The sequence below is a fragment of the Antennarius striatus genome, chromosome 8, assembly GCF_040054535.1.
Source record: "Antennarius striatus isolate MH-2024 chromosome 8, ASM4005453v1, whole genome shotgun sequence".
Lineage (NCBI taxonomy): Eukaryota > Metazoa > Chordata > Actinopteri > Lophiiformes > Antennariidae > Antennarius > Antennarius striatus.
Genome location: NC_090783.1, coordinates 4,277,044 through 4,303,492, shown reverse-complemented (window position 1 = coordinate 4,303,492; position 26,449 = coordinate 4,277,044). Strand labels below are relative to the sequence as shown.

Below are 26,449 nucleotides of genomic sequence, written 5' to 3'. Positions count from 1 at the left end.
TTACCTGTAATGTACGAAAGAGGGTGTCACTAAAAGGACGGTCTTTGTTGCGGGTGTCTGATGTAACACTTTGGAGGCAATTAACTTTTAGTTCACAGAAATCAGCTTTGGTTCCTAAGTAGTGACTGAAAGGGTATCAGTGCCAATTATGTACAGCACAAAGAGCTGAGTGAAGTTAAAAGCAATTTTTGTTTGAGCATTGGTCTGAAAATGAAATACAAAAGCTACGCCTCCCACACGCAACAAACGTAAGGCGTGTGTGGGGAGTCACAAGGAGAAAATATTGTTGTTCATTTTTCCACTTATAATTTGCCACTTTCTCTCAAAGGCTCTCCAAACTGTCTTTTCAAATTGTTGTTGCCCAAATTCATGGGTTCATCTGTTCCAGTAAAGCTGAACACAAACTACTTTGTTAAAATTAATGTTCTGCCTCAGACGAGTGAACTATTTTATCACTTGAGTCATTAAATGATGTATGTCAACCGCAGAGGCTGTAAAACATGAGACATTTAAGGATTACCACTGAGGATTAAATCCTCCATTAGTTTTTGAGATTACTGTTTTTTTGTGCTTAATTTTTTATGTTGAAATAAAAGACATGTAGAATTACAGGCATCTTCTCTATGTGAACTCCAATTTGATCGTTTGATTTGAAATCACCTCATGTTTGGGGGTTGACTATGAAAAGTGTGAGTCATAATCCAACTAACTGTCACAAAACTGTTTTTTTGGAGGTCTGGGATTAAGGTCTTTTCCTGACACCAGTTCCAGATGAATTCTAAAGCAGCTTTGTAGAAATAAAGTCAGCCTCGTGCCAAATGATAAGCATACTAATCTGGAATTTGTCAGTGACTCTTTAAACCTCACATGGGTAATTCTCTTTTTTTTTTCTCTCCGAACAATGGCGTCAGATTTGTATTTTTGAAAAATTAAAAAAAATCTATTTCTGTTAGACACCCGTCATCTGAAAAAAGAATAACTGAGTCAATGTAAGAGGAGGTAATAAGCAGACCGTGTGCAGGTGAGCCAGGTGTCAATTCTGCTTCTCAGAGATAAAACCGGGAGGCATATTTCTTAATGAATAGAAAACCCAAGCAAATGAATGAAGGGGAAAAAAAGTGGAAATGTGGAAAGAGTGAATTATAGAGCTGATAGAAGGTCGGAAAAGCCACTGTTTGATAAACAGTGAGTCACATTTCTGCCAGGCATATAGTCATCCTTCGTCTGAGGGAGCAGAGCAGAGGGTCACTGACAGAGGGCAGCACTCCATTGTGCTTGTAATGACACAAAGTAGACGTATAACCTTCAGAGATGTTTCCGCATTGACTAGAAGGAATGTGAATTATTCTTGACATCCACTAATGGAGAAGAAACTCTCACTCTCGGGCAAGTTTGAACGGTGGGAGGAAGAAAGTCATAACTTGGCCGTCTGCTGCAGCAAAAACATTTATCCAAGCAAATGTTGAAAATACGCATTAAGTAAACCACCTCTGCATTAATTATTCATACGATATTTTACAAAAAGATTGTACTATCTTTATAGCTATATTTGGACGTGATGTGTGAGGAGGTTACTGTACAATATTCCAGCACAATCTGAGAGGATGCAGTCAAGCCTCTAATAATGGCTTTTTTAGACGCTTTTTTTTTTTTTTTTTAGATAGATGAAAAGAAAGAATTTGGGGATTATGTGATGTGTTGGGCTGACAATAGTAAGATATTTGAAAAATAAATATCTTCCTTGCGCATTTCAGTGTCCAATATGCGCTCTTTGTTCAGCAGCACACTACTGTACTGTAAATTTCGGGTAGATTGATCGTCACCTTTAGAATCTCTTCGCCTTGAGCCGCATTTACCTTGAGAAAGGAGGATCAAATAAATACTGCCATGATAACTTTCCATGCCCTTGTGAAGCGTTTCGGCACGTGATAAGCTTTCAAAGTCGAGCATGCACCTTATACACTAAACCACCAGGATCATTTTTCATTTTCTCACTGGTACCTTCAGCAAAGCAACCCTGAGTGTTTTTCTTTTCTTTTTTTCTTTTTTTTGACATAGTGCTATTTTTGGTCTGAACACAGCCTGACTTGTCAGATCTGGGATGTACAGTCCATCAGTGCCAAGATCATTTATACACTACACAAATTACAAATATGGATATCATGGCCTCAACCTGGCAGCCATCCATCAGCTCTCACACCAGCCATAATCAATGTCAGGTTAGAAACCAGGTACGCTGTCTCGGATAGTCTAAACATGATCAAATGGCCAGTGCCCAAAGAAAACTATGCAGCTCCAACATTGGCTGTTTTGAATAGTAAGAGAAAAGTGAAGCATTAAGTGTGCTTTTTATCTCATGGAAGGAGACGAACAAAGGAAGAAGAAAAAAGACCTTGGCTGTTTCCTTATGTCTCTACATTTTGGAGAACGCACAGGCTGATTCGTGCACTATGGTTTCTTTCATTACACGAGATGACTGAAAATGTAAATGCAATCTAACTTTGTAACTTCACACACTGCAGTGTCCAGAGGCAACGCAGCACATCGCCAGTGTTCAGTAAAAGCAATGAGACCCCACATTGTGACTCAGACAGCAGGATTCATACAAAGATTAGACATGCTATGCAGACAGCCGCATCAGTTACAACCAGATAACCATTCACTGGCTTTTTTCACTGATGAACAGATTATAGCCAGAAGAACACTGCGAAAGGCACAGGGGTAGTTTGTTGAAGGTCAAGACTAAGAAATTCTAATTTTACGGTAGTGAGAACGCAAATTTACGCATGCAAATAATAGCACAAGCTTTTCTCAACTTCTGCCTCAAGTGCAACTGAATCATGTTTGCATTTATTGCTCAGGGAGTGGCCTCAGGTTACAACACAAATCTGAGGGTCTGTCTAGTCCAATTAAACGAGTTGAACATATCTTAGCTGTGTATGAACTAATGCAATGTGAATCACTGTACAGCAGTTCTTTCAATTCAGAATTTTCTGACAGGGAAAAAATAATAGACAATTTTGAAACTTCTTAAAGAGTTTCTCACCTTGGTAATCTTTCAAAAAATATGAAATATTTCAAACATCTTCCAAAATGTCGCAGCTAAAAGAGAGTTGTCAACAACAAAAAAAGGTGACTTTTTTTTTCAAAAGAAAATAAAAAGAATGGACACAACTGGTATCATGCCAGAGAGAAGACATACATGACAGCTTAACTTAAAGGGAAAGACGAACCTTAAGAAGCTGTTAGGAGGTGGTTTATTCAGACTCAGGTCAATCAAACGCATCTGAGGGTGTTGACTTATGTTGCAAAGAGTATGTGAAAACAAAGAAGTTGCATTTTGGGACCCATCTTTTAAAAGATAATGTTAAGGAGTTGTAACACTTTCCCTTGGGGAGAAGGAGAATCTTTTCTCAGCTCATGCCTTATCTAGCAGTGTGGGAAATGTCACTGCCTTCAGGCAGCTCTGTGGCAGGTGGGATCATATCGCTATCCAGTATGCTTAGAATGTAAAGCTCCATGAGAGCAATAGACTACACACCCTGAGCGTGAACCCCCAAGGTAAGTTCATCAATCACATGCAAAGCTGGAACGCAAAGACAACACGGTCAAGGAGAAGCTGTTTGGTCAGATATTATGAAGGCTATTTCAATACGATCTGAATATATTATATGTAAATCCATCCCAATTCTTCAGAAATACATGAAGGCTTTGAATGTCAAAGCTACAACCACGTTTCAAGAAAGTTAGGGTGTTATCTAAAACATAAAATACGACTTGTCGAACATTGGTTGCCCATCTCACATTTCAAAGTCAAATTTAGTTGGCCAGCATCAAATTATTTCTCCATGTGAGATGAACAAGTGAAATGTGAGTATTTGGTCCTCCTTCACACGTAAATTAGAGATGTGCCACCATAAAATATCTCTTAAAATGCGTTTTAATTTTTTATCCTGTCAAAGGTGATTTTTGTAAATATATACTTTTCCTGATTTTGATTCCAGCAATGTTTCAAAAAATATTTTAGGACTCACCAGTCTCTTTCCAAACAAAGATGGAGCGAGCTTCAGAAGTTTAAGAAACACATTTTTTTAATGACCTTGGGAACACACAGTGTGTTTGGAAGTCTTTTTGGATGGGAATTGGTGCTGTCCTGGGTCTTCACTGAAATCGGGGGTAAACAACGCTCTTTGGCTGATCTGGGCGCTGAGTAGCTTGATGACTAGATTGGTGTGCTCCCTGGAATGGGACTGCTTCTCAGAATAGCCAATGGCAGATGCCATCCTCCCCTCCATGTTATTTGGAGCTCAAGGGCAATGGAAACCAACCTTGTACAGTGCAGTGAAGCGTGGTCCTTATTTCAGGACAGTGTCCGGTGGATAAAATCAACCATCTTTGAGTCACTGACTCATGAGAGCAGTCTGCAAGTGCCTAATAAATGGGCCCAGATGCATCACGGAGAAAGCATGGGATGAGTCTTCGTCGCAAGCAAAGGACATCAGAACAAGAACGTACCAAAATGATCACTCCAGTTAACACATGTTCAGTCTTTCGACTATTGCTGCAAGTAATTATTTAATTATTACCTTAAATGGGTGAAATTACTCTGTATCCAGAGAATGGTAAGCTTTAACTTACACGTCATCTCATTATTAATATACATGCAAATTAATATTATCAATCTCCAAAATGAAGACATCATTTTCCTTTAATGAAATTACTTTATCATATATTGTCTTTGTTGTACGTTTCCATACTAAAGAAAGGAATCCAACTTCAGTTTCATTCCAAAAAGTTAAGAGTGCATTGTACTAGCAATGACAAAAGAAAAAAATATATACACTGTACTTGTATTGTAGAACACAACATTCTACTTTTGGCTATCCAAAATAAGGAGAAAAATTTATTCACTGGGTGACGAGGCTGTCTGGGGAGTATAGTCTGCAGAGACGGACACGAGTAAAAGCAGCTGCTACTTCAATGTAACGTTAATCTGAAGTGAAACATTTACTATTAGTGAAGCAAGTCTCCAGCAATATTTATGCAAAAAAATACATTTCATGCACATATATGACAGACCCAACTGAGACTACTCTACTCAATGTAAATACTGTACATAAATAGCTGCAATGCTGATGGTTTCGAGACATTTAGAATCTTATAAAGGTGTTTGTCTGCGACGATCGATTCTTTTTTCCTGATGTGCCTGTTGTCGTCGCTAGTGTTCTTGTTGTGTGTCTTTCTCAAACACAGAGATGTTCATTTTTCTATATTCTAAATTTGATATCAATACTGGACACACATTGCAGCTTTATTTAGGCTGACATTGTATTCCGTTGTAACAATTACTCAGATACCATTTTTATATTTACAAATGTATATAAGTGATCCCAGAAGACTGAGATACTGTACAAAAAGGTTTCATATTTATGAAATGGCTAAAAATTAAAAAGGAAATGATAGCAAAGAAGCAAAGATATTGTGATGATTGTGTTACTGTGATTGAGTATGATCAAAACACTGAATCACTTGAGGTAAGTTAAAGGTTGCAGTGATGGAAAATGATTGGCTCTGAGGTGTGAATAGACAGGTACGAATAGGATCAGGAGCAGTGTCATACTGCCCTAGATGTCACGTAACCTACAAGGACAGAAAACTCAAACACAAAGTAAATACAAATGTCCTCCGTCTAGGCACATGTTCACAAATCTATGGTGAACAGATATACATGATTTATGGTTTGGTAAAAAATTAATTTAAGAATCAAAAGATTCTCAAATGGTATGGGTATGAAGAAATAGAATGGTCCCTTTTGAATATAATTGTGTCCCAGACCTATAGGCCCCTAGAAAAAATAGTTTACTATCTTAAACGCACAGACTGGCAAAAGCAAATAAAAGCCAACAGAATGTAACAGAGCAAAAATAAATAAATAAACACATTTAAGAGAAATTGTCTGGTTCTATTTAAGGCATCAATAGACTAAATCACCGGAAACTGGTGAGAGGAAACTGTCACACACCCATCACCTGTTCAAACAGCAAATTTATCTTGCTGATGGTTGTTGATGCAGACATAGCTGCTACGGGCGAGTCCGTATCACCTTACTTAACAGGCCTGCAGTATAGGGTGTGGTGCTGAGAAAAGAAAATGACCTGAGACTGTTCTGTAGCTTGATCTCTTTTCTTATACAGCAGTTGGATAAATGTTCTGGCACCAAAATGTGATTTAATCTGGGAATGTTTTTAAGTGGAAATTTATTCCAGGTGATTTTTTTTTTTAATCACCAGAGAATTAAAAGAATGAAAAGTTTCAGAGTCCCTTTAGGTCTCACTGTAAGCTTCTCCATAGAAAATAGACACTAGAATAAACAACAACAAATAGATGAAAGACAAGATTCCCATTAAATCCATCCTTCTAAAATATTGCAGATTACAAAATGCTAACTTTTACAGTATGGTTCATTCCTCTGAAGACATTGTTTCAAGCCTCTTCAGTTTTTATCCACACCACAAAGACCCTCAGAAATCCCAGTTATGCCATTCACTGGAGACAGCTGCCGTATGCACAGCAGAACCCACGTGGAGTTCAATGAAGCAACACACCCATATACTGGCTGCCTGCATTATTCTACGTGGGCCATCCAGCAAAAGAGACGTTACAAACAACCTGACAGCCCCTGTTGTTTTTCTTGAGTCTCAAGTATTCTTACTTTCACAATCAAAAATGAAAGTTTCTGAGATGATTTGTTCTTTCCGTGCAAACAAAACTGAAGACCCTGTCAGCTGGTGGTGTACAGATGGCAGTTTAACACCTTATCTCATGGACAACACAATTCAAACTATACTTTTCCTCTTGTTTAACTGTCAAAACTATTTTCATCCAGTTGTAGACTGCTCCTAAAACCCACTCCTTAATTATTTTCCCAAGAACACTATAGCTGCGTTCAGACTGCAGGCAAATCGGACTCCAATCAGATTCCATTTTACATCAGATTTTTAGGGCTGACTGTCTACAATGTCTTTAGCAAGGGTCCAAATGGGATCTTGCTCTGTTCCAACTGGGCCACATTATTGGCACAGCCAGAAATGCAAATGTAATGTTCACCATGGTCTCCATCTTTGTTTAGTGTGTCAGTTGCTTTTTGCTTTCATTCCTATTTTAACTGAGGTTGGATGCACGAAAGGGACCTATTACTTTAGCCTTTCTCTTTTCCTGTAAAACTACTTATGAACAGATGAAAAATGACACAAAACCATGAAAATCACTGTAATAGACCCTGTGACTTCAAATCCAGTCCACACAATGGCAGAGCTGATCTGAGAGACAACCTAGAATGGAAAGAAGTCGACACCCCCGCCATTGTACCATCTACCCTTAATTCTATTTTTAGCCTTCGCTCAGTTTTTGATACAATCGCCTCATTTATCCGTTTCAATTTACCCATCATTTACCCATTTCCATTTTTTTGAGAGAGAGAGAGAGAAGGCTGATATTTCATGCTGCCTATTTTTATTTTCCCTCTGACACTCTGTCAGCACCGATGTAACTCAGACTGAAATTAACCATACGAAAACGGTTTGTGTGCCTTGTCAAAAACATTCTCTGCTTATTGTTTAAATACATTTAAAATAACTCATTCTTTGTTTAAAATCCCTACTAAATCGTGGTTGGTAACAACCCCGTTATTATTTTTAAAAAAATCAACACCAACAACACTGGCTGCAGTGCCTGTAGAAGGTAACCCTGGCCTAGGTAGTATGTCTATACTGTAGAAACGAAACATATCTATACGCCGCATATCATGTTTAATTGCCAGAAAGCCAAGTTCCCTGCAACAGCTGTGGCTGTACACTGATTAGCAACCAGCGCTGGGTTTGTTCATGGAAGGTTAAAATGTAGATAAACGACAACTTTTTAAGTGAGGCAACAATAACTTCATTTAAATCATCAACTAGTAATTGACTAGTAAATTGGATTAGTTATTGGAGAGAAACGACCTTGATCACTGTTTTGGATGATGTGGCTTGAGCATTTTTAGGACGCTAAGCAAACACTCCGCTTGAAAACACGGCCAGACACAGAATTCATCAGTAAATCCCTACCAACATAGCATTTAGCATTTACAGTACTCTTAGTGTGAGGTGTTTCTTATGTCTTTAGCACTGGTTGAACAATCACAATAATAATAATAATAATAATGTTAATGTTTTATTACTATTTACTAAGCACTATGGTAGTGGTAAGTAACACCCTGACAGACGGGCAACGCTAAGTATAATTATCCATGATGAGTAAATTGTGCATTGTAAAACCAGATGGTCTTGCTTTTATTTTTTGGAAAAAGTATTTTTCTAATCATTTTCAATTTATAATTGCTATATTTAATTTTAAAAAGTGTCATATTAAATGCCAACTTAAATAAATGGGTTGTGAAGTAAAGGCACAGATAATAGATTTATTCCATATGTATATAATTAATTTTAATTTATTACAATATTATTTACTATGAAATTCATAAAAGATTTTAATCATAAAAAATTGTAGTTTAATCTGCTATTCAATAAGGAAATGATGATATTTATAAAGAAACATTAGAATTGCTCAAAGTTGCTCATTGTAATACTGCCTATTTATTGAAGTGAAACTGCAGACACAATGTTTGTCAATGTAGGTATGAAAAACTGATTTAAGTGAAATGATCATTTATAATATCAATTAAAATATTTTGTTCACATAATCTGAGGAGAAACAAATTGACAATTTTCCAAATCTTGTTTTCTCATTTATTAAAATAAACAATGATTTATTCATCTGATATTTTGGAAAATGTCTGAAATTTTAATAAAAAGATTCACTGCCCCTCATATAAAACAAAACAAAACAAAACAGGACCTCATTCACGACGGCCTTTTCACAGTTGTGTGTTTGCGCTTCACGTCAGACACGAGAGGCGACTGCGCTACCAGTGTTTACCTTAAAGCGCACAGAAATGAAGTATCTCTACAACATAAGGATGAAACAATCACATATAAAAACAAGAAGACATTCTTATCAATACCACTGAAATTTAAAAGAAAATTGCTATTTCAGGTTGAAAGACATCATAAAAATCACATGCTTTATAATTTTCATTTATCAGCAGCATTGAAACAATGAATTTTGTGGCTAACTTTTAAATGTGAATATTTAATTGTGCCAACGGTAGAACATGTAGCGATTACCCTATTAGCTTCAATAAAAATTTACCATTTTATTAAAGCCAGTCACAAATTGTGAACTACTACTCCGGTGAAATTGAGATCGCAGGATGACCTTTGACATTATTCAATATCTGTAGCTACAAAAAAGGAGGGAAAAAATAAGACTGATCAAACATTTTTAAAAAACTCACCCGTCTACGACAGAAACTCTGAGCAATGATGTTAATGCTAAATATCTTCAGCAATTTCTGAGGCGGCAAGGGTTCCTTGGCTACATCTTTGGAATCCGCCACTTCCACTGGCCGACTTTCCAGCGCGACGTGCAGAGTTTTCTCTTTCCCACAAGCAACATTTGGCATCTTTCTCCGAGCACCTGACGATGTGAAACGGGGAATAGGGCAATGCTGAAGCATTGCAAAATAAAAAAAAATTCTATTGTACCATATCCCAGGAGGTTCACACGCTGACCAACTACCGTCGTAAATGTATATTTTTTCTTTAACAAATTTAGCAACTTCCTTCCACAGACTTTATCAATTCTGTGCTCCCAGAGCCCCTGTGCCCGACAACTTAGAAATCATCTGCTGACTGGCACCCTTTAAAATATCTCTGGGGTGTGAGGTCACTGCTGTGCCCAAGACAGGCGGAGCAGCTGCTGTCAGAGGATGGACCAATTCAGTCTGCCCCCCCCTCAGACAGGCAATCTGCTGGAATCTGCTCTCATGACCCCCTCAATGGTGGAATGTATACCCACAGTGGTCCAACACCGCACACGTGTCCAAAGTGCTTCCTCATTGTGATCATTCTCTGACCCAACTGTGGTCCTCCCAGTATAGGGGCCTACATCATCAATGAGTCAAGTTAACTGTATTCCATGAAAACTGTCAGCGCATGACAACAAGAGACTTTTACATTTTCATCTTATTTGACAGCATTACCTGTTGAATGTCGGATTTTTCTATACGCCTAAAATTCTGATTCTCTTGTAAACCAAAGTGTTCAGATTAGTCAGTAAGTCTACGTCAGCAAAAATGGAGGGTATTTCAACAACACAGTTGTTAGGGATGGAGTGTCTTATGGCCTTCTAGTGTCTTCACAAGCAGTTATAAACTGAGCCCTGGAATGTCAGTCTGTTTCAATCAGACTTTCTACACTGAAGCAAGAGGTATGAACGTATGTAGACTTGAAACGTTCTATATGGCGTTTCTGTAGAGTCCCTCAGAAAATTAATAATCAGTGGACAAAAAGCCAACCGTCGTTGCTGAAAATGTTTATATTCATTGAATGAGTGGTGACAGACAACTTTCCATGCGTGCATTTAAATATATGAACGCACTGTAGCACCAGGGCTTAGTCTCTACTCTCCCCTTCCACCCACCATTGTTTGACGAGGATTACAGCAGCAGAACATCTATCAGAGCAGACACAGGGCACGGACACACCAGGCTTACAGTCAGTTATTAGACGCCATTGAGTGTGTGCGGCTGACCAACGCCCACAGTTTTTATAGTATGTTCAGCACAATTGGAGCAAGTTGGCGCCTTATTGGCAGCTGCTCTGCCAATCGAATGTGTCCAACTACCAGTGAGAGTGGGAAGTCTCTGGCTGAACATTTAGCCAAGCATATTATTGATTTCAAGTATTTAACTCAATTTTTTTCATTAGTTTTCCTTTCTGCTTCTTCAAATTTAAAATATCACTGATGTTTTTTTTGTTTAACTATTGAAAGCATTGGATACAGCGGCAAATGGAGACACACAAGCTTGAGTTTTACAAGCAGGGAGGAAATTTGTTTGCTCAATTATTGGTAAAAGGTCTTTAGTTTCAGCTTGTTGTGCAGGGATATAAATGCACTCCTCCCTTAGAGACAATGAACAGAAGTTACTACAAAGCTATTGCATAATAATGGATGAGTCTGACAGTAAAACCAAATAAACTAAAAAGTTCTTATGCGTTATGAAGGCCTTCATTTAACAACTGACTTTATGGAATTTCCCAAAGAGGTGTTTTATAATTTCAAGTCAAATGAATCAATTATCTAATTTCATATTTTCTCTCTTCATTTACAGCCCATTATCTGAAATAGTCGCTGTGTGAAATAAACCAATGGGGAACTATCAGCAGCTGTTTGTCTTTGACATGTCCTGGGCCTTGCAGAGGTTACTTGAGCTTTTGGACTAATCTTAGGTTATAACACTATGTGACAGACACACAGCTCCGCACTGCCACGAGCCCATCAGTCTGAAGTAAGTTGTAAAATAGGAAGCTGCGTGAAAATATTTGCCTTTGGATGATGCTCTGCAATGCAATTTCCTTTCATGTCAGCGAATTATTTCTGGAAATAACACGTGAATAACATGTGAAATTCCAAATATGTATGATTATGGTTTATTATATAACTTCTCCATCACAAAGTAACCCAAACATTTAAAAGATTTCTCTGGTGCATAAAGTAGAAAATTTTTAGTAATATTCCCACAATTGGGTGTTCTAGCAATATGCCGTATTTGCTGTTCCAACATGGTCAAAAACCATGTGAACATAGAGCATAGGTACATATCTGCTGTCTGTTTGTCTGTGCCCTGGTATTCCTGCCTGGTCATCGAGTTTGCAATCCCTGATAAGACATCCTAAGACTGCTGGCGTGTCAGAAGTGAAGAGCATCAGGTTTGAGTAACTGAATACATTAACAAGTCGGTCCCAGCTTTTCAGAGAAGCTGATATGACAGGATGTGGCCATACATGTGGTTCCTGTGGAGAGGGGTACGGTCACCTTGCTTGTGTTGCAACAAGTTATTTAACAATGAGTCAAACTCAAACTCTACCCATGAGAAAATGGCAAACCCCTACAAGTGTGCAGTTCAGCATATAGAACATATTTCATATGTTACGTACAATCAGTGAAACATTTTACAGCTACGTATTAAATGCACTATTATTTTTCCCTACCCCGTGTACAGAATAAAGTGAATATATGAATAGAAAAGCTTTTTCTATGTTCAATAAGGTAAAATATCCCCATGACAGTCATCGGTCTTTTAAGTTAGGAAGATAAAGATTCTGAGGTTTACAACACATTGTAATCGATAATACAACAAGGCGTTTTATTATTGTGTTTACACATTCATACAGTAGATATCTATAAAGGAAAACTTTATGATTCAAAAACTGTTTGCATCGTCTCTGCTGCCTCTACAAAAGCAAGCGACGTAGGAAACAAACACGTGACGCTGGTCTTTCATGCGCTGCTGGGCGATGTCCATGTGAGTCTCGCCACAGGTCATTAAGCCTGTGATTAAGTCTTTGTGTAGCTGACACAAACACACGCAACCTGTGCTTCATGGATTTTCTCTAAGCTCACAACTTTATGATCACTGCCTCCCTCTGGTGCCAAACACTGGGAAAACACACTTCTCAATACAACTATAGGGGAGCACACGCCTGCCCCAAGAGTCAACAGTCCCTTTGAAAACCATTCCAACTGTTAAATGACAACCAAATTGACAATTCTACTGATATATAATATTAAATTAATAAAACAGGTTTCCACATAGGACACATATTTAGTTCATCTTGTACAGTAAAGAGTCAATTGACAGCAAAAGCCTGAAAAAGCAGAAAGGCAAAATATTTTGACACCCACCTGGATACTCATCATCTCTTGAGGTTTCAGGGTTTGTCAAGACAAGTCACAGAAAACCTGGCCATGTAGAACACGCTTTATCGTTTATCCCCAAGCTCAGTAACAGACATTAACCCGGCTCTGCTTTCTACGCATGACTGCCACTGCAGACAGCAAACTTGTTACCACAAAGTCTAAAAGTACTATATGACTGCATGCTCCATGGAAGGCAAATCTTTTTAGTCAATCTTTAGTAATCTTTAGTTTGTTCAGCAGGAAAAGCTGCTGACAAAAATCACACCAACCACACAAGCAACCATACTTGTCAAACCTTGCAGATCGTCCTTAATTCTCATGGATTTTCTGCATTAATGCCTCCATGGAGACTCAACACACTTCTTAGGGAAAAATAGAAGAGGCTATGTAAGGCATAGTTTGGCTAGCATAACATACACACATACAGTACATCACTACAGTACAATGCACATTAATGTGGAGGATATTTCACTCTATAGAAATGTAATAAAGGGTCATGTTCGTCAAAGATTTAAAATGTAATCCACCAGAAACGAACACTGAAAATATTATCTTACACCTGTAGAAAATCATAGCCTTAGCAGTGACCATCTAATCACCACTATTCACGAAGTGACAGACATTTTTCAGATACACTCATCTTAGGAAAAGTGACACAGAGGGGAGGGAACAAGATATCCAGAGAATCATTAATGACAAAGAAATATTGGTTCAACTTTTCCATCTCAATCAGTGATGCCTGAGTGTACTAAATTTTTTTAATCCACCAAAAATGCACCATAATTTGTCAAGTCTTTAAAATATTGAAATACTTCAATCTACTCTGTCGGACTGCCTCTCTGCCTTGTGATTTGTTGGTCTACAGATTTATTTGGAACCTGAAGGAGAACAAACCCAACGATTCTGATGAGTCATTAAAAAACATCTTAACATTATCCCTTACTCATTAGTCATGAGTGATATTTAAAAATTTATTCTAAGATAGACACGCTGCAGTAAACTGCAGAGTCCAAATTAGGTATACAGAAAAATGTTCCAATCTATTCTTATCACACATAAAAGTATGACAGTTACTGTAACTGATTTCACTTTTATGAATTGAATATTTGAAAATGATTTGGAAACAAATCATATGAAACTTTAAAGCTAGTAAAATAAAACACCAATAAAGTTTAATACTGGTTTTCATATTGTCACTCATCCACCACATTTGATGGAGTACTACTCATGGAGGAATGGAAAATTCTGAAAATTAAGCATTAAATAGTTTTTCCACAGTCTAATGAATGAAAAGCTTCTCCAGTGCTTCTTTTAAGACAAGCCTGTTGTTTTGTTGATGAAGCTGAATGGTATAAAGAGTTTCAAAAGCAAGTAGTTCTGGTAGTGGAACAATAATGGTAAATGTATATTCAGCTCAGGAATGTAGGTATGTGTTATTGCATAGATTCATGAAGCATTCAAAGAATGTACAAGGTTATCTGATGAGAATGATCCTGATTGGCCCATTGGCACAGGGTCAAAAGACAAGAGTGTTGAGTAAAGAAAGGAAAGGACAGGAGAGGAGAGGAGGAGTCTAATTCAGTTGACCTGTGCCGACTGTACCTGAACCCTGGGAACACATACGAAACATGAAGATATCAACTCACTCCACAGAGACTGACACATTCTTGGCCCACACATGGGTACCAATCCTAAACTACAACCTTGCTGCCCCTTATTTGATACATGGGCAATGCAGCTGTCAAAGAGCACATATGATCTGTAAGACACATATGATCCATGAGAAAGTACACAGAACCTTTACATACGAAACTTATATGAACGTGATCCATTTCTATGACCAGATACTATTTTTAAGCACCTGATAACCCCAGCATTGGAAATCATACGCCACTGGACTTACATTAAAATTAAATAACAGAAAGAACCATGGCAGCTGGTGGCCTGGAGTAAAGAAATCCTCATTTGGATAGTTATCTCTGTTAAGCTGTGACCTTGCTGATTATTGATTTAATTTCATTAAATATTCATTTTTCATTATTTTATTTTCTGTCTTTGCATCCTGTGAAGCAACTTTTTAAACTTGCTCTTTCTATACAAACATAGAAAACACATCGCTGAGTAAAATGTGTACATTTAACATCAAAGCCAGCCGGCACACAAAACCAAATAAGACCCTGACAAACCCATCTGACAGCTGTGTGCGATGGTGAGAGGCACACAAGAACTGCTATATTTAGGCCAATATAAGCAAGGGCAATACCTCCATTAAAGGCTCAGGCACACATATGATCATTCTATATTGAGAGCTCATGTCCAACATTATACAGGAAGTAGTTATGTCAGATTAAAAGAACAAAGATCAGCAATAATTAAACATGACTGCCCTGCAGGGTTGAACTGTTTGGAGGATGTTGAGGGGGCTGCACATCTGTCATGAGACTGTACTGCTGGTGAAAACTCGTCACAGCTTCAGTTGTTACTGCGAGTTACAATCATCTCTGGTGTCCTCTATGTAAGCACTTGTGGATGTTAAGAAGAATGTGAGATAGACAACAGCCCAGAATTTGTTCACTGTTAAATTCCAATGGAGTGATTCTAAAACCGGTATAATGTGCTCCCGCCCTCTGGTCGTCATCAACACGAGTGCGGCTGACTTTTGTAATAATTGAAGATTTAAAATATAAGTTGTTTTTTTTTTTTTTTGGAAAACCAGAGAGAAGGGCGTTACAGTAATCTAAGCAACAAGAGATAAAAGCATGCATTACCTTTACCTCCATACTGATGTTTCTCTAAAGTGATGCTTCATTAAAAACCAGTTTTTCTAATATTTTACGTTAAGTTGGATACAGGTCAGTAATTATTAAGGAAACTGGGGTCTAAGTTGCTCTTCTTCAAAGGGGGCTTTACACTTTCAGTTTATTGCAAACACACTGCCAGCTCTGAACTAGTGGAGCATTCCCAGCTACTAATTCATCCATTACAGGTGTTGTGAAGGTCATTCAAAGCAGCCCAAACAACCAGCCACACCATCAGTCATCACTGAAACGAGACACCAGGAACAACAATTTGAACACAGGTGCTGTTCTGCATCAGAGCCTTTGAGCATGACATCATTAATTGTGTTGCTGAAGAAAGACAGGTCTTTTGAAAGTGAAGCAATAGCTTATCTCTATCCACAAACCTCAATTCCCAAAGTAGATTGCATGTGTGAAGCATTTACAAGGATGATGCTACTTATCTTTTTTTTTTAGTTGTTCTTTAATATAAACTGCATAAGATTACAAATAGATGAAATAGATGAAATGAGTTTGATGTGCCTTTGTCAGTGCAAATGTATATCAAAGAATCAGCAAAAGAGTTGCCCAAACATAACATGTCAAAAATTATTTTGACCACTCACATCCAGGAGTTGCACCTTTTAGGCATTAGATACTGTGACAACGCAGTGACAAGTACTGAAATTTATGTTATAAAGTTAGCAGAGTCCCTGTAACAGACAAAAGAAGTGAGCAATCTAACAAGATACGGTGCGATGAATGAAAACAACACTGTAGAATGAATCTTAAGAATTTTATTTTGACCCTAACTTGTTAAGAGAAAGCCACAAGCCTCTATTTATACTGACATGTGGGTACCTTTTTTTTAAAAAAAAAAAACTCACTAAACCGTTATTCCTTTCTACATCATGCACAGTGTGTGCTTGCTAGTAATTTTGAAAGTTGTTGGCACTTTAATTTAAGCATATACTTTTTGCACCAATGGAAGAAGTGGAAGACATTTGTTTGGCAGTTTGATGGCGCCCCACCCTTTGGTGTGGAATTCAGAAAATCTCAATACGCGACCAATGAATGTGGACTCCTGTCTTTAGATTTACCTCTGATTGTGTAAGTTAAAATTAACAGAGGGACGATACAAGACAGACTGAGAATGAATGAGAATACATAAAATAAAGTTATGACTAAATTCATCATTTACTTTTAATTCACTGAAGTCTTAATTTTGAGATATACTGTATGGTTTGTTTAAATGCAGTGTAGTGACATGTAAGTGCCAAAAGAGGGAGCTATTGTTTTAAAGATTCCAGTGCAGTTTTCACAGCACTGATGTGATCCTAACCATACGTTACATTTGAGATACAGTACTATGATACCTGTTAGCATCCTAAAGGGTCAGTTCACCAAAATGATTTTCTCATGTTTGTTCAGTGGTTTCCAACCGAGGTAATGTTTTAACTTTAAGACGTCTGAGTTATAGAATGGAGTTGAATAGAATTGTGTTGAAAAGTATTGAAAAACAACATGGAACAACTTCAGCTGATTATCTTCCAGACAAAAGTGTCCAAAAGTCATTGTGAACCGTTTCCATAAGGACAAATTCCTCAGTACAAATGACAGTAGTGCCAATAAAAGCAGCTGTTCTTACCTTCTTGTTGGAAGAGCTTTGGTGTGTACAACTGGAGTCCAGGTTGTTATTGGGGGCAGACACATTGTTCCTGAGAGAGGGAGACCGCAGCCCTTCCTCCCCTTCTCCTTCCTCCTCCTCTTCCTCCTCCCTCCCACTCTCTGCCGAATGTTCAAAGTCGTCACTGTCTTGGTCCATCTCCTCCTCATCCTCATCCTCCTCCTCTTCCCGCTCCTCTTCCTCCCTTCCCTGCTCCTCGTCTTCCCTCCGCTGCTCCTCCCCTCCCTCTGTCCTCGCCTCCTCCTCGTCCTGATGACCGCTGCTGTTGTTGTTCTCCTCCTCTTCCTCCCCCTCCTCCTCGTCCTCTTCCCCCAGTTGCTGGCCTTGCTGCCGCCGCTGATCTGCGCTCCACATCCATCGAGCTCCTTTTTCTCCTCCGTTCACTTCGTTTGGAGGGACCTCTTCATCTTCCTCCCCGTCATCACCTCCCTGCGGACCATTGCTGGCTCCCGATTCGGTTGGCGCCCATGGTTGTTCTCTCTGGCCATCAACTTGAGATGCCTCAGGCTGTGAAGATTCACATTGAGAAATACAATACTTCAGATTATGGAAACAACAATCGATACTTAAAACTAATTTTTCCAAAAATTTCCTCTCTGCCACAGTATAAAATTTCCAAAGTGGTGCAAAGCGAACATAAACCAGTGAATTTAAATCGGACCAGTGGGTTTATACTTCAGATCCTTCCATGTTGACAGTCAGCTAGCCTTACCCTACACTGCAGGTGCTCTTCCTCCTCTACTACCCGGTGCATGTGCTCATCCTCATCACCCTCCTCTGCTGCCTGCTGAGGTGCCCGGGCCGGGGAGGAGGCGTTACCTCGCACTGCCGAGCCCCCCAGCCCTCGACTCCGCCTGCTGCTGCTGCCCCCCGACAGCAGATCCTGGTTCATTTCCAAAAGCCAGCTTGCTACCTCCTGGACCTTCGCTAGGCTGTCTGAGGAGGAGAAGGGCTTGGCATTCTGCAGAGACACACACAACAAAGGACAGAAGACAAAGATGATCAACATATGTTGGTTCCCTCTTTTCAGCTTGTGTTTCTTCAGGCAAAACAAAAAAGGGTTGTGAAATAAAGAATAATTACACGTATTCAGTGAACATAAATGTTTCCCATTTGCTTAAATGAAAGCATGAGTGTCAATTCCCATAGTCTACTTCTGTTATGAATTAAGATAAACAGTGTTATTTAGCAGCAGAGAAATAAGAGAAACAGTGTTTGGCCTTGGATCACACAGCAATGAATGGGACAGGCAACAAAGCCAGTTATCAAAATGTGAGTTGTCAGACAGAAAAGCAAAACACGGCTTAAAGTAATAAAGGATTGTCAAAGACTCAGAAAACTTTTTGTTGCTTTGCATTCATCAGGATTGGTGCCCTGCTGAATAAACACAGAGCCCTGACATTGGATTATCTGTGGAAATATACTGTGAGGCATCAGAGCTTAACCTATAATCTTCACCTAAACAATGCAAATATGTATCCCCACAATCATAGTAATTTGTTGTTAAAAAATAATGTTTTACATCGCTACAAATTATGCATTCATGCAAAGTCCTATCATATCTATATTAATGTACATATCACTTATTATATATTGACATTTTTAAGTTCTCCCCTACATACGTACATAGCAAAGGCTCATGGGGCATCTAGCGAGGATTATAAATCACAATGTGACTGCTAATCCAACTCTATCTGAATTCAAAACTGTAATAAAACCACTAAAATTTTTCATTTGTGATTCAATTATGGTTTTTATCTCATTAAAAGTTTGCCTGCTTTGTTAATACGCACATATGGCAGTTTCACTTATGAAGTTGGTAGTATCAGGAGTACAACTATGAACCTTTTTAGGAAATGCATTCTATTTCTACTTGAAAGTCATGTTTCCATTTTTGCCAGAGGCAGTATCTTTGAACGAGAATGCCAAGTGCATGTACTTTCAAGTCTGAGGTCAACAGGGTAAAAATATTCCATCTGTGATTCAATAATGAAAAACAAAAAAGTAGAAAAACTTTTCAGACATCATGCAGGGTACATGATGCTTTGTGTTTGCTTTAGGTTTTTTTAGCTCCAACTCAAACTTGACACGCTCCATTGAAACCTTCATTCTATAGACTCAGAAGAGGAGCGGCAAGAAAAGCTTCTGTAAATAAAGGTTTAAGGGGATGTGTGTTTCACAGATTTAGTCTAAGTGGTCGAGGGTTGAATAGGTAGCATGCAGTTTGATCTTTTAAGTCTCTCCGACTTCCACCAAAACACGTGAAGCTGTAAAAGTTTCTAAGAAATTGTCTGAGCCTAAACAAACGACACATGTTCTGCACATCATTAAAAATAAATCAACTACAGTGTATCAAGTCTGTTGCGACATCATTACAGATGAAAGCAGAGCAGTAAATGTGGCATTGATTTTTCAGTCTGACTCTCAATAAAATTCTTTCTGGTTTTTAGGCTTTCGACTTAATTTATAGCCTGGTTATGACAGCAGCTTACTATCACACTATGAGAACAGAGGATCACCACTGTTCATACACAGACCTGCGGAGAAGCTGATTTTTGTCTGGTGAACGTAATCCCAGCCTATGGAATTTTTAGAAGGTGCCAACAGGCCTGTTAAACGCCAGGATGAGGTTCCAAACTAATCTTAACTGACACAAATTACGGATTAGATATGCATAATGGAGTTGGAAAATCTCTTCAATGTACTAGAAACAAGATGAGAAAATATTTTCGGGGAGGTTCACAGACTTTATCTGTCTAAGTGAACACCAATTGCCTTGACCTTGAAGAAGAAGTCACTGGTCCTGTTCTGATGCTGTGGTATATGGCCCTGGCGCAGTGGTGGGAAGCATTAGACCTATCTCAGATTGCACAGCTCCCCCCCCCCAGGGACTGCCGGTTCATTGCTGGGAGCTCAGAAGAGGAAGGCTATGAATAGCTTAAGTTGTCCCCGCCTTTTATCGGAATGACCCGAGGTTCCATGATTAGTTTCCTAAACACAACATGAAAATAGTTTGTTGTTATTGTTGTTCAAACCATTGTGAGTGGTGCGAACAGGATGTGAGAGATTGACGCACACTGAAAGTGCATTGCCAATCAAACGCTGCAAATGTAAAAGTTTCAATTCCTTTATTGGAACTTGTTTGATTTTAGCCACAAGAGAGTGTTTTTTCTAAACAGATTACCAATATTGACTCTTCAATTGGCTGGTAATTCAACAAACACACCCCTTTAAATGCAAGAAATCTTTTTCAGAGCATCGTCTTGTACATTTCATCTGTCAGAGTTTATTATGTTGTTAAAATGGTGTTTTGAGGCAACAAATATGTAGGACGACAAAATTCTAGCACCATTTTAGTGAAGAAAGCCTTGGCATATTTTGAATTGCATACACAAGTTTCATTCATCATTCTCTATTCTTGGTCCTGCAAGAGCTATGAGGCGGTAAAAATAGCTGTGGGAAGTTAGGGAGGGCAGGTGTAAATTTGTGTCTCCTGAAACAAATGATGATACAAGGGCCAGAGGAGATGAACAGCCTCTGGGAACAAACACACGGAATTCAATAGCAGATTTAATTTTTTTCTGCACTCTGTATGATCACAAAAAAGCACGGGGTTTCAAGACAAACATAGTCTATTATTTCATCACACACCTATTTCTTTGATAGATTAGATCAAATTGAATTGTGAAAATGAACCCTTGGGGAATAATTACCAACTCTTGAGTTCCCTAAAGTTCTAACCTTCATCCTGATAAAACCAAAAGCAGCTCAGCAAAGGTAATTCAAACTAATACGTTTCACATTTAATTTCTTATTTTTTTAAACTGTATTTCAAAATTTCATGAGTAAACAAAACTCCACCCCATTGCTCTGTGCTCTGGGTTGAGAGCATCCTGGAGTTAAAAATAGTAGCAAGAACACAATCAATGCTTATGTCTGAAGGAAGACGAATACAAGTTGAAGACCCACATTCTAAAAAAATTACCATCCTTCAAGATTGTTGGGTTAATGAAGAAGCATTACTTTCAGCCTTTATTGAGAAATGCAATATGTAATTTAATTACAAAAATATTTTCTCCCAATGAAGCCCACTTAATTATGTGTGGAAATATAAATATAAGCAGTACAAAAAAAAATATTCTGTAACGTGTCACCACTATTTGAAATTGCCGAAGTTGATGACTGTGCTTATGGAGCAATTTGTGTTTAATAACCTGGAAATAAATGTAATAACTTCCATCATTTGCTGTTGACAATGAAGAAAGATTAGAGTTCAACACCTTCAAATAGAAGGAATAAAGCACAACAATGTGACCCCATTTCAACAGCAGGAGAGGGAGAGAAATTACTAGACGGTCACAAAGCGCAGGGTAAGAAATGGAAATGAGCACTGGATGTTTAATGGCTCCAATTAGATTTTCAAATATTAAGAGTGGGACATTAGTGAAGACTTAATAAAGAAACATTAGTGTTTTATAGCTGAGGGACACACTGCTGTCTCATGCCTCATGATTAAATATGTAAACATGTAGCTGAATATGAGTTTGAGAAATTCAGTTGTTGCATTCATAACATAAGGAATGAAATTTTAGGGAGCAAGAATTGCAACATGGTTCAGAAGCTCTATAAATACACTGCATTTGGTGAAACCAGGGTGTCTCCATTTCAATGCAGAAGCTGTCAATCGATAGCTCTACTTAGAACCAGTGCCCTGTGATATCCCTGGGGAAAAAAGTAAAAGCTCTGGAAAATAATGAATTCTATTCAATACAAAAGGTTTTGTTTATAATCCTTTAAAACTTTTAGTCATAATCTGGTTTTAATTCAAATCGCTGTCAAGCAAGGTTGCAAGAATACCACAATATATGCTGTCAGGACTCTGAAAGAAACTTCAAATCTCAGTCAGTGGCCAAATATTAAGACAGTCAACTGCATAAAAACAAAGGAAACAGTGACAAACCTTAGAAGCAACAACCATGAGACAGAAGCCTGTGTTAGAGCAAAGTCACACTCATTTTCACACACATCCTGGCACACGCAAAGACACACACGGTCTTGTTTGGCTTTTATTTGTTCCATTAGGAAAGGCTTTCTCTCCAAATTGATGAAGGAAAGGAATGGCTGTAAACCACAGGCGGTCTGAAGGCATCCATTTAAATGACTCTGCAAGCTGCAAGTTCACTGTTGTCAAGGCAGCAAGACAGCCTTTAAATCACATATTCTGTTAAACAATCAATTATTGCACTGCTCTCCCTGGAAGCAGCTCTTTTTACCTGAGAAAACGTTCCGGACAAGCAAGGCAGATAAAAAAAGGAGGTTGCACTTCACACACGATGCTTTCTGCCAACGGGGCCCACATGTTTTCTGCATAGCTCACGGGTGATAACTCACTAAAAGCACACGGATGGCTGATAGTGAGGCATGTAGACACAGCTGTGGCTGTGTCAGTGAGTACTGATGCATTGTTACCTTTGGTTGAGGTGGGCAGCCAGTGGCCAGTCGCTGCAGCTGTTCTGAGGTATGACTGGAGAAGAGATCTGAGCAGCAAGCTGTGCGGCCCAGTCTCTTCATCAGAGAGGAGATGATGCTGCAGCCACAGCCACACATCGACTTGCTCATTAGCCCGAGGTTAGAAAATGTGTGGAACAAAAAAAGAGACAAGGTGCAAGCTGCAGCCACTTCCTGTATTCCCTGAGTTGTCTTTAAAGCTGATGCCTCTGCTGTAATGTATTCCACATGGTGCTGGATCCACAGGTACTTTTCCCACTGATATCAGGTTGGTTAATCTACTACCAACATAATAACGATGCCACCTTAATCCACAGAGAGACAACTTGAGTTGGGTAGTACAGTTTTTTGGTCCATTTCCCTTGTGTCTGCTTCCCACTTATTTCATTCCCGTATGCTGTACTTCTATTTCTGAACAGCAAACGCCTTCTGCTGTTGCAAAATTCACTTCCATCCACAAAACATCTTTGTCTGGTTGCTGCGAATAGTACACAGGATCCGACGTCTGACACTTCTGCCTTCTGTTTCCAACAATTTCCCTCCGTTTCTCTCCACTCCCTCGACTGCCTTCGGCTGCTGTGTAATGAGGATGCTATCCCCGTCAATGCTCCTGCCACCACTGTACACCCCCCCACCACCACCGGCAGCTCCAGCGGTAAACCACTCAGACTGAGCTCCTCTAACTTGCCGATAAAAGTGCTATTCTCATATGACATTGGAGCTCCTGGTTCCTCCATTAATTGAGGAAGCAGTGGATAGAATATTACAAGAAATCCAAGTCACTCTGCATGCACCAGAAGGACTGATAAACTGCATACAGTCTGGATGCAGTGGGGGAGGGGTCCAGCATGAGCAATTAGAAGACAATAACAGAGCAGACAGTATTATTATGCCAATAATCTGTCACTGCAGTTAAGATGCTGTTGTACATTGGCAAAAATGCACTCGATATCCTTAAATTACAGACAAAAATAAAGCATTAATAGAAAAATCTTTCCAGAAAAACTGTGAATAATGCATTAATATTTACATATTATATATCTATATATCTATTTATAGATATATAGACCAACCACAAGCAATTTCCCTCAAATTGCCTGTGGTTGAAACGAGCTAAAGTGAGACGTTCGCATTAACTGCGCCATCTCATCTTAGTTGTTTTACATGTTTAGTCCAGAGATGAGCAGGGTCAACTCGAACTTTAGTCAGACCAGAGGCTAATTTATACCAGAGCTGATGAAGCCATGAGGCCCTTGGGAGATAGAGATCACAAACGGAAAGGGGAAGTAATAATGACAAGGCAAAGGATTGGAAAAAACATCAGGAAGCATTTAAAAGAAGTACAATCTAATAAACTTTTCCAAATTAGAAGGGAAAAAAGAAGGTAAAGCCTGTTCACAGCAAAACACTGTGACAGCATTATTAAAGCCCTCTTTGAAAGTTTAGAAACTCCCGTGTGTAGCACGATAATCTGCACTGTTCATAATGAAAGATGAAATATACCGCTTTTTTGAGCAATATCTAAAATTCGAATGTGGTTTTTGAAGACTATGAATGAATGTTTTCAAAATGGGGTTTTTATTTCAGACTAGTCTCAGTTCAACTTCTATTAAAACAGGGTACAAAACATCAAGACAGGATACTGGCATTAACCAGCTCGCACAAAAGTTTCCTACACGTGGCTACAAGAACCAAATGCCTTTGGGTAAACGTCAAACAATAAGCTGTGCATTTAAACTAGACATAGGAATCTGACCACCGGGTAGCTGGAGGTTTGCAGGCAAAGCAACAGCTGTTCTGATTTTTCTTTTTTTTTCTCCTATACTTTGCTCTGAGTCCGTTTATCATTAAGCTTTGAAATGTAGAACAATGACAGAACAAGATGCAGCTGTGGCTTCGGTGGGAAGAGTCAGTCGACATGCCGAAGTGTCTTTGAGTAAGACTTCTGGACAGGTTGGGAAGTAGAATAACTCAAAACTTGCTGCCCACTGCAAAAAAGAATTTCCCATTCAATCATTCCTTATTCTCAGTTTAATTGTCATAATATCAGTTTAATTCAAAGCTAGTATTCAAAATGTCACTGAACGCATATGTAACACGTCGGCACAGCGTTGGGCAACAAATCAGAGGCGCTCTGGCTGTTTTTATGGCTGTTAAATGTGGATATCATGGTGTTTTATATTGTTTTTATATATTTTAGAGATTCTTTCAAGTATCTCTGCACCTGCATGTCCACACATTCAATATTCTACATACAGAATGGGGTTAAATAGTACAAAATAATCCACTTCTCAAACTGACTGCCATTAGTCTCTTTTCATGTGGACATTACAAGAATGAAATGATTGCTGCACGTGTTTATTTGGGTGAAGTGCATCGTGCTTTGCTGTGCAGCTGTCACCGACTGTGAAATTGCCCCGAACATAAAAAGGTGGTGAAAAGGGTAATAATGAAAGTACTTAAAGCTGTTATCCATGCTCGCTCACCGGCACACCTTTGTGCTGATAATAGGAGTGTTACTAGATGTGGACACCTGACTGTGATTTATTGCAAGAGAAATTTTCTGCAACAGCAGACTGCCATGTCCCTGGAACAAACAGCACATCACGAGAGAAATGAAACACGGTAAACACAAAGACCTCCATCTATAGCCGTCAAAATGAGGAAAAAGTAGCCCCGTCAAACTGGAACAAGGACAAAGGGTTGCATTTTTAAGAACCCCTGCTGTCACTATTATATGTAGCAGCAGCATTACAGAACGACTGTGACAAAACACTCCATCCACTCAATTTTTTTTTCTTTTTTCGTGCAGAACTCAAGCATGGGGCAGGGCGAAAAGGTGCACGATCTATTATTTATGAATATTGCTTTTCACTGTGTCAGCTCACTTCTTCAGTATTGATCCGTAAAGAGGAGACTCACTGCAACATAGCTGAGGGTTTCGGAGGAAGTCTTAGCAACACAAGGTGCATATGCAACAGTTATGAGAGCATCACCCCCCCCCCCCCCCCCGGTGGGCTGGCGAGACGGGCTTATGATTTAGGATGAAATTGGATGTATTATTCTTTTAGCCCTATGAAAATATTGCTTTGTAAATTCTGCCCAAACAACTAATACCCACACTGCATTAATAATCAATAATGTGCTTTATAACTATATTAATAACTTCTAATGACATAAAGGAGAAAAACCAAGCATTGGTTGAGATGCATAGACAATATGCAATGTCATTTTAAAATTGTCGCTCCTGTGAATCCCATGTCCTGATTCTATTGCCCCATAAGCCATCTTTATTGACTGGATTACCCACCAACAAAAAATCCTGCAATCCTACACAGATGGATAAAACTCTTAAGGTCTACACTGGTAACCCTATCCCCTGAATTACGGTAACCGTACTCAGCTCATCACATATGATCCAGGGTTTGCTCAGAAAAAGCTATCTGACCGTTGTCTCATCTTCCATTATTGACCAAAGTGTTGCATCATAACGCCACAACTTCACTGCTTGAGACGACCCTCCCTAAATGAGATCAACACTCACAACTGTTAATTACATAAGTGTATTAGAGGCATATGTGTTGACAGACCAAACATTCTTAAAGGAAATTGCCGA

At 38.8% G+C, this 26,449-nt stretch overlaps 1 protein-coding gene and 1 long non-coding RNA gene across 4 annotated transcripts in view; one reads left to right on the top strand and one right to left on the bottom strand.

Moving 5' to 3' along the window:
- The window catches only part of LOC137599715 (uncharacterized), a 39,345-nt gene extending 21,582 nt beyond the window's left edge, over positions 1 to 17,763 (top strand). The window contains exon 3 of the long non-coding RNA XR_011036853.1: positions 17,641 to 17,763. This is a non-coding gene — a long non-coding RNA (uncharacterized lncRNA). The remainder of the gene's footprint in view (positions 1 to 17,640) is intronic.
- Positions 1 to 26,449, bottom strand: part of fbxw7 (F-box and WD repeat domain containing 7) — an 87,288-nt gene that overhangs the window by 45,768 nt on the left and 15,071 nt on the right. For all 3 annotated transcript variants that reach the window (XM_068320780.1, XM_068320782.1, XM_068320781.1), the window contains 2 exons: positions 18,038 to 18,286; positions 17,287 to 17,832 (listed from right to left, as the gene is read on the bottom strand). In XM_068320780.1, the coding sequence (XP_068176881.1) occupies positions 17,287 to 17,832; positions 18,038 to 18,217 (726 nt within the window). In that variant the 5' untranslated portion in view covers positions 18,218 to 18,286. The remainder of the gene's footprint in view (positions 1 to 17,286; positions 17,833 to 18,037; positions 18,287 to 26,449) is intronic.